Below are 14,020 nucleotides of genomic sequence, written 5' to 3'. Positions count from 1 at the left end.
ATATGGTAGATTTTTTCTCTCTTTTGTCATAATGTTTAACATGTGTACAAATATAAAACGGCAAGAGTTTGTCTTGCCAAAAAAGTGTGGACAAACTCATGCAAGTCGGTTTAAACCCCAAGTCTGACTTCTGGGGCTCGTAAGTATGTCTTAAGTATTGTTTTCACACATTTAGAAGTTTTACTATTATTAATTATTTAAATTCAGCATATAATTACAGAGAATTAATCACATTATGATATTTACACAGAATGAATATCTTAATATTCACCAATATAAATTTTTTGATTTGATTGATATAAATATTAATAGTGGTCGTAATAATCTGCCAAATTTTCCATAAACCGGACCTGCTGAATAGGTTGTAAACACGTAATGGTCGGTTTACAAGAAGTAACTGCATATATTAACTCAAGAAACTTGAGAAACTAAATGAAGGACGTTCAAAGACAAAAAAAACCTTAGCGATTTTAAAGACGACGACTGCCTCATTTCAATATATCGACTTAATGAAGGAATTATACCCAGATTATGTGAATTGCTTTATTGGTGAGGTAAGAGGTAGAACAAAAGAAATAAAGAAATCCACTATATAATTATATCACGTTCTAAGGCATCGCAATATTACGCCACAGGCAGTCTTCAAAAACGACAAAAATAGTGAATATTCGTCAAAACAAACAAGCAACAACAATAGACTAAATACATTGTCCGAGATCCATCGCTTTGAGCTTTTTAAAAATTTTAGGCACATTTGTATATATATACTCATGCCACCTAGAATGTTGTGTCTGTACATTTACATCTACCCCATCTAATATCAAAGATGTCATGCACGTGTAGCTATAAAAACCATTACATTCAAATTCGACAAAAGAAATGAAAAATACGTTTTTACTTTTTAACATAAACATGACTTAGCTAAGACATTGCTAAGTTTGCTTTATGTTACGGTATAAGACATTCTTAAGCAGGACTTATGTAGGTCCTAAGATTCCGCGTAAGTCCTACTTATGACCCTACTTAAGTCAAAATCTTAGCATGCTTTATGTTACGAACCCCAGACCTTCAGTATAGTATTTTCCTCTTGTCACAAGTAGCTATGCATGACCATTCTGATCTCAACTGATCTAATATACATTGTATATATAACCCACTTCTTGACAGATGTACAGACTTGGGTAAAGATAGATGCACTAGTGTCTATCCATGACTAGGCCTTAACACATTAATTCTTCAAGTCATAATAGATTGTCCATTAAAAAAAAAGTTCTGATGACTCAATAAATTTTATATCCAGGAACTCTGGGACATGACATAGCAGTTTCAAATTACATTTTCAGGTGAAGTTATACTGAGTTTTTCTTAGATCTATATAAAATACTATGAAGACCATTTTCAGTTCAAACACAATTTTAATAGCAATTCCAGTATTCTTCGTTTTGACCTGATTGGTTTTCTTTCACTCAATATATATATACCTTGTAAAATAAATACAATGTGTGTTAGCATATATATACAAATTTTTTAACAAAAAAACCCAAAAACTAAAAAGACATTACATACATGTAATATAATATAAAGATATAAATCTTCATATCTACTGGTACACTCTTTTTCAAAATATTATAGAAATGTTCTGATTTTTTGTTTAGCACATTTTCATTCAATAAATATTGGTGTTTTAACAAGTCTCGATAATCCTTCTGAAGGAGTGGCATAAAAAACAGTATAAAACGGTCTTTTTAAAACAATAACACCTATAAACTCTGAATCACTTCCTTCTGGTCGCAGGGTCATGTCCTTCACGCGTGGACCTCGCTGCTTCCCTATGTACAGACCTGGCGTCTGAGTCAACCAGACCTGATCGATAGCTTGAATTTCTGTCTGATTTTGCATCTGAACTGTTATGACGTGATATGGAAGTCTCCGAATCCCGAAATCTCTCTAGCCTAGCTGATTTCACCTCTGCACTGCTGAGATGACTTCTAGGGTATTTCTCTGGTTCTTTTGAGTCCCTGGACTCCCTCCGATGTCTAGTTGTTGCTGAAGATCTAGTTGTTGCTGAAGACTTAGAGTCAGAATTTCTGTCATCCATTCTGCTTTCTCTGCTGCTTCTACCATTGCTGGAGATTGGGGGCCTTTCTTTAGATTTTTCTCTGCTGCTTCTTCTGCCACTGGAAGTTGTTGGCATTTCTTTTGATTTTTCTCTGCTTCTTCTACCAATGTTGGAAATTGGAGGCCTTTCTTTAGACTTTTCTCTGCTGCCTCTACTGCCACTGGGATTTGAAGGCCTTTCTTTGGATCTACTGTCTCTTTGTTTCCTATCCTCCTTTGAGTCGTATTTCCTCTGGGAATCTCTTCTCGGTGTTCTAACAGACCTGTCTGATTCAAAAGTATTTCTTCTTCGTGGTTTATCAACTTCTATCCTTTCTCTCTCCTTTGAGCCAGACTTTGACCTACTTCCTGAAGAACGACCACTTCTATTGCGAGACCTTCCATCTTTTACATTTTGATCTCTTTCTGTTTTTTCTTTTCCAAATACAAACTTTTCCATATCTAAATTATTTTCAGTGTCAGAGGAATGCACTTCACCCTCCTCTGCTTCACTGTCCTGCAGTGTCAATACATCACTCTCATGGACGTCCACAACATCCGTTTCCATCTCCTCCACTAAAGATGAAGACCTCACCCCCTGCTCTCCTTCCTCTGTCTCAGAATTTTTCTCAAAGGACTGCCTTCTGACATCGATTCCATCCCTGGCTCGAAGCGAAACAGCTCCATTCAGATCAAGCTGACTCTCTTCATCGAAAAACTCAGTTATACTCTCAGTTTCAGTTAGCAAGTCCCTGCATACATTTTGCTTCTGTAGCCCAACTTCTGGTGGTTTAAAACTGCATAATGATTGAACTTTTTCTTCTTGAGTTTGTTTCTTAGGTGAGTTCCTTTTCATGTGTGAAACCAGATTTGTTGGTTGTTCAGTCTTTAGGTCATTTTGAGATCTTGTAACACTCACATTGCTTTCAGGGCTTGCATCATTCTGTTTGCTATCTATCACAGATTCCATAGAAGTCTCACTACACACAGTTTTCTTCTCTTCAATCTTTTTCAGTATACTGCTGCGAATGAAGTCAATGGATACAAGGGAACTTTGCTCTTTGGTCTTTAAAACTGATATGTTTGACACTATAGGTTCACTGCAGGACTCTACACCATTTTTTAAGCTTGAAATGGAGGTTTTCTCATCCCTGGACTTTACTTTGCTTTGAATGGTAGTCTGTACTGATGGAACAACTTCCAATTCCATAGGTTCACACAAAGGTTGACAGACATCTCCTGATATAGTGGAGTCTTGTTTTGATTCTAGACTAGATATTCCGGTAGTTGTTTGAATGACAGAGGTAGATTCCTTAGATTCTTGCTTTTTAATCCCTGAGGTAATGGTTGCTGAATCTTCACACTTCCTTACTCTATCTACAATGTGATCTTCCGAAGATGTTTCCCTTTGCTCCATGAGAGGTTGTGCACCCTTCTCTACAGAAACTCTCTCCATACTTCTCTTCTCTCTCTCAACTTTAGAATGATCACTTGTTGCATATTGAGCTGACTCGGGTTTTCTACCCTCTCTTTCATTTTCTTTTTGATCACTTTTAGATATTGAAGTTTTCTCATCTAATTGAGATATCGACGCAATTTCTGTTAGGTCCCTACATACAGTTTGATTCTGATGTTCTTCAGTAGTTGTTCTCTGCTTTTCAGAATTTAATTCAAAGTTTGGACATTCAGAAACCAGCACGTCCCTGTCTTTTACCTCTGCAACAGTTGCACTCTCTTTCTTTTGACTTTGTTCTTCAGTAGTCATTCTATGCTTTTCAGAATTTAATTCAAAGTTTGGACATTCAGAAACCAGCAAGTCCCTGTCTTTTACCTCTGCAGCAGTTGCACTCTCTCTCTTTTGACTGCCATGTTTTGCAACATTCTTCAAATCCTCCTTTGCATATTTCCTTTTTAACTGGCTAAGGAACTCACGATCGGCGTCATATTCCTTCTTGGACAGGCTGTTCTTTGGAACAGATTTCTTTTCTGCTTTCAAAGATTCGGACTTCAGAACAATTTTTGTTCCTTTAGATGATGTGTATACATTCTCCTTTACAGAAACTGGCTTGGTATTCTCAAACACACTCTCTGAAAAAACATTTTTGGATCCAAGTGGAAGTTTGAGAACCGCCTTAGAAAATGCTGGCTCATTGTCTCTCTTCTTATCCACATTGGATCTTTTATCCACAGTGGACCTTTTATCCACACTGGACCTTTTCTCCCTTGAACTGCTTTTCTTCTCAGTCTTCTTATCCACAGTAGAGGAATGTTTAGATGTATTTCTGGAGGAACTTCCTCTTCTTTCACTCTCTCTCGATTTCTTCCCTACGTCATGTTTTGCTATGCTAATACCTTCACTTAAACTATCTTCATTTCCAAGTAAGTCTTTTATTTCTTTATCGGACACATGGAGTTTAACGTCAAAACAGCTCAAGCTACCATCCTGAGCATCAGGTACACTCGAAGTGTAACCTTCAGCATTCTTATTCTCATCTCTTTCACTGGCAACATTATCTTTCAATACATGTTCATCATACTTTTCATTGTAAATGTCTCTACAGTTTTCATCCATTGATATCAACTCTTCTATAAAAACAGAAGATACGTCTTTGTCACCTGAAACATTTTGAGTACTAATTGGACATTTAAAAACCGACGTTGGATTTTCATCACACCTATTTGTTTCTCTGTCTCTGTTACTATGGATTCCTTTTTTGATCTCTGCATATGGAGATATGACATCCGCACCCTTTTCTTTGGCTTTCATCGGGTCCTTTCCACTACAATAGTCCGACTCACCAGTCAACGCTTCGACTTCATTGTTGAATGCCCCACGATACTTGCTAATTTTTTCTTCATTCACCCTCACCATAGCCTCCTCAACACTTGAAATCATCATTGCATTTCTATTTTCGATAGGCTTATGACTTGCTTTTGGAGTCAAAGGTTTCTTCTCAGTCCATTCTGTTTGCCGTAACATTTCATCCTTTTCACTGACCTTTGAACTTGACATTGGTTCATTAAAAGCATTGTCAGCAATGGTTTCCTGAGAATTTTTTAAGCTACCTGTATTGACCTTTGACCAAACCTCATCAATTCTGGATGAACCCACTGAATCTGGTTTCACAGATAATGGTTTTCTTCCAGATGTTGAAAATCCTTTTTCTTTGCGAGAATCAGGAGTGTCCAACCTGCTTTTCTTGGCACTTTTTGAATCCCTGTTTTCTTTGATTTCTTTGTCCGGGGATGAATCTTTACTACTTTCTTTGGATCCCTGCCTTTTATTTCTACTAAGTTTACACCTCAAATCTTTTATCCCAGTTTCATCTTTTCGCCTCGAGTCTTTTACAACATCACCACGATCACATTTATTTCTAGAGGATTCTGTTCCTTCACCAGACTTTCTTTGCTGCCGTGTAGGCCGTCTCTCTTTCCTTCTGTTCTCTTCTTTGTCCTGACTCCGTCTTTCCTTTCGATCCGATTCCTTTCTCTCAGAATATCTTCCATGCCTCTCTTTATCACCACCTTCTTTCTCTATCCTTTTCCTGCTGGGAGAAGACTGTTGAGGTCTATGTTTTGTTTTTGGAGACAAGTGTTCACTTTCTTTTGATGTGGTTTTCACATCGGCAACCACAGCTCTATGTAATGATTCCTCCTTAGGATCTTTCTTCACATTTTTCTGATTGTCAATTAAACCCTTCATACTAATTTCACTTTCTTTGTGGACTAATGAGTCTTCAGTTGTGCCGACTTCACTAGGTTTACTCCGCTTTTCATTGCACTGTGTCACTGTCACATTGAAAGACTGATGGTCAGATTGTGAATTAACTAAACTAACCCCTGAAAAGTCTTTCTCAATCACAGAGTTCGAAAGATCCTTTGCATTTCTTTTAAACTCATTAGATCTCCTGTTCCTCAAGTCTTTGATGCTTTTTTCCACTAGTTTTCTAGCAGATATCAAACCATCACGTGACTTCTCGGAGTGAAACTGAACACCATGATAAGAAGAACTCGGTTCTGTTGCTTTGTGGCTGGACTCTTCTTTCTTAGATCTCTTCTTGGAGTTGTCTCTCGAGTCTTCCCAAGAACTCAGACATTTTCTTTTTCTGGGAGATTTCCGGGTCTCTGGTCTTTGCTGTGTGTCTTTCTTTGCACTCAGACTGGCACTAACACTGTGTCCATTACTCCTTGTGTGGTCTTCTTCTTTGGCTAATTCACTGACCGGTTCTTGACAGTTGGGTTTCCGCCATTGTCTTCTGTAATTTGGCTTCTTCCTATAAGTAAAAACATGATTCTAATGAAAGGGCTCTGGAGTTGGAATACTAGTAGATATTTTACACATATACAACTTTATATTTTCTAAGAAAACATGAATCTATTACAGCCATTTTCTATTCTATATAAAAATATTAACCTTATATTCAGCATTTGCTTTGCAAAAGTCATGCACAATAGTATGTTTATTCTTTATGTTTAAAAAATACATTTCTTTTTGTTACCCGTACATGTACAATATAGTTCTACTTTTCAAATAATTTTAATGATCAAAAGCAATACATGTATATCAATCTAGGTAAGGCCAAAAAAAATTAATGATTTGTTTCTCAGGCACCGCCGCATCAGTAAAATCATCGCCGCATCAAACTTTTTTATCGTTATTTTTCCGGATTTTTCATATAATATCAATATCGGTTTTCTCTATTATAAAATCAATGTAAACAATCGCTCAGAATAAAGGCTTGTCTCAGTCAGTAAAAACGTTATTTTATCTGACACATCTACACAGTGACCAACCTAGGGGGCTAATTGGGCTAAATACAAATTTATGCAAATATAAGCTTGCTTTGTGGTCGGTAACTTCGCCAGAATTTCCTCAGACAGAGAGGTTGAAGTTGCCCTGTATTTTGAGTTTACGATCGTGAAAGTTAACCCCAAAAGCAATAAAATGATAATCATCTAATTCAAAAGACATTTTCATAGCCTAAATTAAATCCTGTTGTGATTAATAACTAGTGACTGTCTTATTTTAGCGGTTACAAATACGGTTGATGCATTCTCATACTGACGTGCACTGAAAATTACAACCTATGTTTATAACTTTAGGTGCTGGTATAACAATTAGTTGGTAACTTGTAATTAGTTAATAACTCTGCCAAGTTCGTGCTAAAATAATCTTAAAACCGTTTGTCTACAGTTATCTTTAAAATAAAACAGATCCAACTATATGACGGTTGTAATTGGGTCAAAGGGTTGGACTAATACCTCCAAAATACACTGAAACACATATTAGACTGATTTCATTTGTCATTTAGCCAACACAATTATGAAACATTTCATCTACAAAATGTATGAATACACCTAATAAATTAAATTTTAAAAAAATGGATAAGATTTTAAATTTTTTAGGAGTTGTTTTATTTGTAACTTGCTTTTAATCCAATTCAAATTAAGGTTGAATCTGTATATTCTATACATGTATTATCATTAGCATTATGCCATTTTCAAAGAATGGAAGTCTACCTAATTTCTCAAATTTCTCCTATTTTGCTGTGAGGGAGAATTTCAGAAATAAAGTCTTCCTAAACTAAGTTTGCTCTAGGTTGGTCCCTGTTAACACTAGCTACCACTGAAATTTCTGTTATCTTATGAAATTGAAGCCTCTGTGATATTGCCTAGTAGCAGGAATAAAGGACAATTGTATTGTTTGAGAATTTTATGATGACTAATTTACTTTTTCTTGATTTCTGTCCTTAAGGCACTGGAAATTGATAATTAGAAAACACCCCAAATGAATGCTTTATTTGATAAATTTTTATATGGCAAATTCAACTAGTGAAATGCCATAGAAATTCCCCTATTTCAGTTCAGACTTGTGTTGTTACTGTGGAGGGGAAAGATGGGCTGCAAAATGAAGCAGGGGCACAAACCATTTGTCATGTTTGTTCAATTGCAAATCTCAGCCTTTGAAAAGGAAACAGAAACAGCTAAAAAGAACAAATTTAAACAAATATTTAAACTTTGCCAATGTATCAGCTTGATGATTATCTGCTGATGAGTACACAAATAAATCATAAAATATGGGTTAACGTCATTGTAAATTTTGTCTAAAAAAAAAAAAAAAAAAAAAACCCTGCCTGCCTCATCAAAATTTCAAAATTTTGGCCCGAGAAACTAATGATTAATTTTTTTTGGCCTAACTGCAAAGTTTTTCATCAGAATTGAAAAAGGACAAAATTTAGCTTCAATTTCACTGTACAGATACGAACAGTCAAATACAGCTACTGAGACTAAATAATTGCTTTTAGTTTTGGAAAAGAGAGTTGTTAAACATATATCTACAGAAGTATACCTATACTGGTGTGTACTGTGGTTAACTTTTACCTGAGTTCCTCTATCTGAGAATCCTTTCTCTGGAGCTCTGCTTTAGCAGTGACGTACAATAGGGAGATGTTTTTCTCCAGGGTCTGACATTTCTCTACGTAGAATGCCTCCTGCTTTTTCGCTGCTTCCAGTCGTCTCTCCAAATCACTGATGGTGTCCAAAGCAGCCTTGTATTTTTCATTTAACTGGAAAGAAAAATTGTGATAATGGTAATCTTCATTACATGTACCGGTATATATAATACCTGATTATCATAGTCTATATCTGGTGTAGCTTCTAACACGTTAATTAAAAGGTAAAATAAAGTGTTTGACTCCATGTAATGACGTTTAAGCATCATCTTTGTATATAAATTCTCTGCTTTGAATTTCTTTACTGACTAGACCAATTTTTACTGTTATCAAAATTCAATAAAAATTGAAAACATTGCATTCAACATTAAGAGAGTTTGTTTTGCCTCGGACTAGAATGTCTTGATGTCATTGGATGAATCGCGCCATGTGATTGCCTTATAAATTTCTTTACACGGCAGGCGTCAAAATTTATACGGCAACATGACGGACGTAACGTTATTTGAGCTGATATATTACAAAAACGTTCAACCATATTTTAAATTTTTAAGCCCCAAAATATTAAGAGTGACCCCCCTTTGCCCGTGAAGTAATATGATCATTATATATGATCATAATATGATCCTATATACAATGGCATCCAGGTTTGCACAGACGACTGACGAGAAAGGTACAAAATTAGAGAATAGGCCTATGAATTTAATTGTTACATATTATCTTTTGTTTGTTTAACAGGGTTCGACATTAACCTTAGTCCGTTAGTCACAGACTAATTGATTTTGAGTCGGACTAACAAAATTTTTGTCTAATCAGTCCGGTTGGACTAATAAAAAAAATTGTGTAAATTATCGATGTTGCAAAGTCACTGCAATTGTCGACAACTTCCTGGAAAACGCTGACTTTATTTTTCCAGTAAATTGATATATGATACATTTTGGTGATTATCAGATTATAGAGTTACCGAGTGAAAACAACAGAGGTATGCAGGATGTTATGGGTGATTTGATAATTTTTTTGCCCTAAGGGGATGTCTGAGAAAATAGGTAACGAGCACACATGTTCACAACAACCCTGGCTTCGATAGAGACGCTTCGGTGTAAAAAAAAAATAAACGGAGATACTGAATACGCAGCGTCTTGCTATGTACTGAATAGTACAATACAACCAAGCCAGTGATTAACCTGTAAGAAAAAAAACATCAAAAAATTCCTTGTGATGTATGATACCAACCCCTTCTTACAAATTCTAATAAAAACATAGGTAATCATAGATTACTAAGCTCACCGAGACGGAGCATCACCATTATGAGACATCACCTTCATAAGACCACCTTTATCATTTTATATGAAATCATACTTTATGATCTTGGATATTCATGGATTCTGTTTTGACAAAACATCGTATATCATCTGATAAAATTTTTTTATGATAATCATATGTTCATATGTTAATCAATACAATGATATAAAATTAAATATTGTATCATGTCATATTTATAATATATATCATATAAAACAATAAAATACCGTAATAAACAATAATGAGATATGATATTGCAATGTATGATATGACATTGTATTGTGTTATACCTTATTGTATTTGATCACATAATACAATATCATAAAATATAATACAATATAGTATTATATTACAATATCATATTACATAATACATCATAACATTGAAACATATTATATTGTATAATATAGTATGATATTGTATTGAATGACACTGAAACATATTTGATACATTATTTGATATTATATCATATAATACAATATAATTTGATTCCAACATTGTATCTTATCAAATGATACAATATTATGTGATAAAGCAAAATATTATAAAATACATTATTATATTATACATATTGTATCATATGACACAATAATATATATTACAATATCATATAATACAATTTCATGTGATAAGATAATATATCATATAAACCAATATCATATCATACAATATCGTATGATACAATATTATATAATATTACAATATCATATAATACAATTTCATGTGACATAATTCTATATTACTGAAACCAATATCATATTATACAATATTGTATGATACAATATTATAGAATATACAATATTGTATCATAGGATACAATATAATATTTTGCAATATCTTATGTAATTGTATCATGTGATAAAATAATAAATTAAAAATACAATATAATATTATACAATATTGTATCATAATATACAATACAATACATAACAGTATCATGATACAATATCATATCATAAAATATCAAAAAAATTGATACAATATCATATCGTATTGTATAACTTTTTATAATATAACATATGATATCATATTGTATCATATCAAACAATATTGTTTCATATCAAACAATGCGATATCATAGGAATCATGTTATATCATTTATCAACAAACACATCTATCTATCGAGCTGGTTTGAGTGAGGTAGGAGATTTCTTTAGCATCCTTGATAATGGAGATCAGGCTCTGCATATAAAGCAACCTCTGCATTTAATTTATAATAAAGTTAAATCAACTATGCAAGCTATCATCTATAAAACATGACCTGTTCCAAAAAACTAAACCTCATCCAGCATCCGAAACCTATGGCTCAGATTCAGCATTCAAGCCCATCAGGTGCATTAGTATCATAACACGCATCATCCATGCAAGTTTGGTGAAGTTTTGACCAGTAATATCTAAGATATCATCATCAGAGGGCACTAGCAATTAAAACCTTAACTTCCTCCAGCATCCGCAACCTATGGCTCAGATTCAGCATCCATGCCTGTCAGGTGCATCTGTATCATACGACACACCATCCATTCAAGTTTGGTGAAGTTAGGACCTGTAATAACTAAGATTTATTTTTTAGCATCCTTGATAATGGAGATCAAGCTCTGCATCTGAAGCTACCTCTGCGATTCATTCATATTACAGTTAAATCAACTATGCAAGTTTGATATAGTACTATCATCTATTAAACATGTGACCTGTTCCTAAAAACTTAACTTTATCCAGCATCCGAAACCAGACTCAGCATTCAAGCCTGTCAGGTGCATCAGTATCATCAGACACACCATCCATGGAAGTCTGGTGAAGTAAGGACAAGTAATAACTAAGATATCATCATCAGAGGGCACCTGTTTCAAAAACTTTATTTAACCAGCTCTTAAAACCTTAACCTCCTACAGCATCCGAAACCTATTGCTCAGATTCAGCATTCAAGCTTGTCAGGTGCATCAGTATCATAAGACGCACCATCCATACAAGTTTGGTGAAGTAAGGACCAGTAGTAACTAAGATATAATCATCAGAGGGCACCTGCAACAAAAACTTTAACCAGCTCTAAAAACCTTAACCTCTTCCAGCATCCGAAACCTATTGCTCAGATTCAGCATTCAAGCTTGTCAGGTGCATCAGTATCATAAGACGCATCATCCATACAAGTTTGGTGAAGTTAGGACCAGTAGTGACTTAGATATTGCTATCAATGGGCATCCACAACAAAAACTTTAACCTGCTCCAAAAACCTTAACCTCCTCCAGCATCCGAAACCTATAGCTCAGATTCAGCACTCAAGCCTGTCTGGTGCATCAGTATCGTAAGGCACACCATCCATGCAAGTTTGGTGATGTACGAACTAGCAGTAACTAAGATATTGCTATCAAAGGGCACCTGCAACAAAAACTTTAACCTGGTCCAACAACCTTAACCTCCTCCAGCATCTGAAATTTAGGACCCAGATTCAGCATCCAAGTCTTTCAAGTCCATAAATAGGTCCAGATGCATCACCCATGCAAGTTTGGTGAAGATAGGACAAGTAATAGCTTAGATACAGGACCTGCAACAAAAACTTTAACCAGGTCCGGACGCCGACGCCGACGCCACCGCTGACGCCGAGGGTATAGCATAAGCTCTCCTTGACTTCATCTCGGTGAGCTAAAAAAACAGTGTTTTATATTAGACAAAATACGGATATGCATTTCATTTATTTTTGACGGGCAAATAAAATTGCCTGCGGACTAGTTAAAGTTAACAAACACTAGTCTGACAGGACTAATGCATAAAAAAGTTAGTGTCGACCCCTGTTTAATGTTTCATATCAAACTTTACGTCCTCGACAAAACAAAACACTTATTAGGTTTATTACTGACTGTTTACAGAAATTTGTGGTGTCAGTAAGGTCCATAGAAGGCTCGGCTCCGCCTCGCCTTCTATGGACTTTACCGACCCCACAAATTTCTGTAAACAGTCAGTAACAAACCTAATAAGTACCGTGGTAATATTATTGGCCAAGATAATATAAACCTACATGGACAGTCCAAATTTATGAGTGACATAAAAAAATTCAGACTTCGACCACACATCCTCAACATCTAGAAAATATCTTTATGCATAAAACAATAAATATTCAGAATGACCTTCATATAGTTCAATGTAAATTTATTCTGACTGAATGAGATAGAGTGAGTCTTTCACATACTTACTTCATTTAAATGACATCATATCAAGTTTTTGATTATGAAGAGAGCTAGTTCATGCATGTAAGAGTCTAAATGTTTGTTTATACCTCCTGATGAGCGTTTTCCTGTTGTAAACCTTCATGGGTAATTAGGTCATCGTAAAGATCTAACGTTGTCAATCTACTGGTCTCATCAATGCTCGGAACAACTGGAGATTGCTGAAATAATCAAACAAAATATCATTTACATATATATACAATATATATACAGTTAAATTTTGGTACATTTGAATGTTATATAGATAACATTCCCATCAATGCACCATGAATATATCATAGCAAAATGAAAGTCTAAACTTGTTCTATCATTATCTTGATATCTATCTTGAAATCTTGAAATATTCAGGCTTAGATAAACCAAAATTTTACTTGTGTTGTTATCAAATCAAGATGATATGAAGGTTTGACTTTTAAATCTAAATCAATTTTCAATATGCATCTGACACCCAGTCAGTATTTTTCTCAGCCCTTTCTCCAAATCACCATGGAACAGTTTTCTTTGAAAATAGCTACATTATGTCTTGATAACTATTATCTGCATACCTTTTCTTGGCATGGAATTTGTTCGGGTGGACAAGCTTTATCCTCTAACAGATCGGCATACAGGTCAACAGAATCTTCCACATGTTGAACTTCCATGTCATATATATAGCACTAGGACCTCTGTTTTAAAGATAAAGAGCACATTCAAAACATTTATCGTTGCGTCTTATTTCTAGTGTGAGAGAGAATGAAATCCTCAATTTGAATATTTTAAAAATATTAGATATTATATCCTTTAGAGAATTTATAAGGTTTGTACACTTGAGGAAGAGGTGATATAATAAGAATCAGCCTGTATAATAATGAGATGTTTACTTTAAGCATAACTGGTACATGTGGTATTGAAACATATTTATATTTTTAAATATACAAACAATTTATCAGTTTTCTAAAAGACTTTGAATTATGA

The 14,020-nt window shown here is 34.7% G+C and overlaps 1 protein-coding gene across 1 annotated transcript; it reads right to left on the bottom strand.

Moving 5' to 3' along the window:
• Positions 1–1,395: 1,395 nt before the first annotated feature.
• LOC128184954 (putative autophagy-related protein 11) lies at positions 1,396–13,732 on the bottom strand. Its single transcript, XM_052854605.1, has 4 exons — positions 13,612–13,732; positions 13,117–13,227; positions 8,479–8,663; positions 1,396–6,371 (listed from the first exon to the last, which is right to left on the bottom strand). Exons 1-4 carry the CDS (start codon positions 13,705–13,707, stop codon positions 1,775–1,777), a joined length of 4,989 nt encoding a protein of 1,662 aa, XP_052710565.1. The 5' UTR covers positions 13,708–13,732; the 3' UTR covers positions 1,396–1,774.
• Positions 13,733–14,020: the final 288 nt, after the last annotated feature.

This window comes from Crassostrea angulata, chromosome 5 (assembly GCF_025612915.1).
Source record: "Crassostrea angulata isolate pt1a10 chromosome 5, ASM2561291v2, whole genome shotgun sequence".
Taxonomy (NCBI): Eukaryota; Metazoa; Mollusca; class Bivalvia; order Ostreida; family Ostreidae; genus Magallana; species Magallana angulata.
Note: the sequence above shows the minus strand (reverse complement) of the source record. Positions and strands in the feature narration are given on the sequence as shown.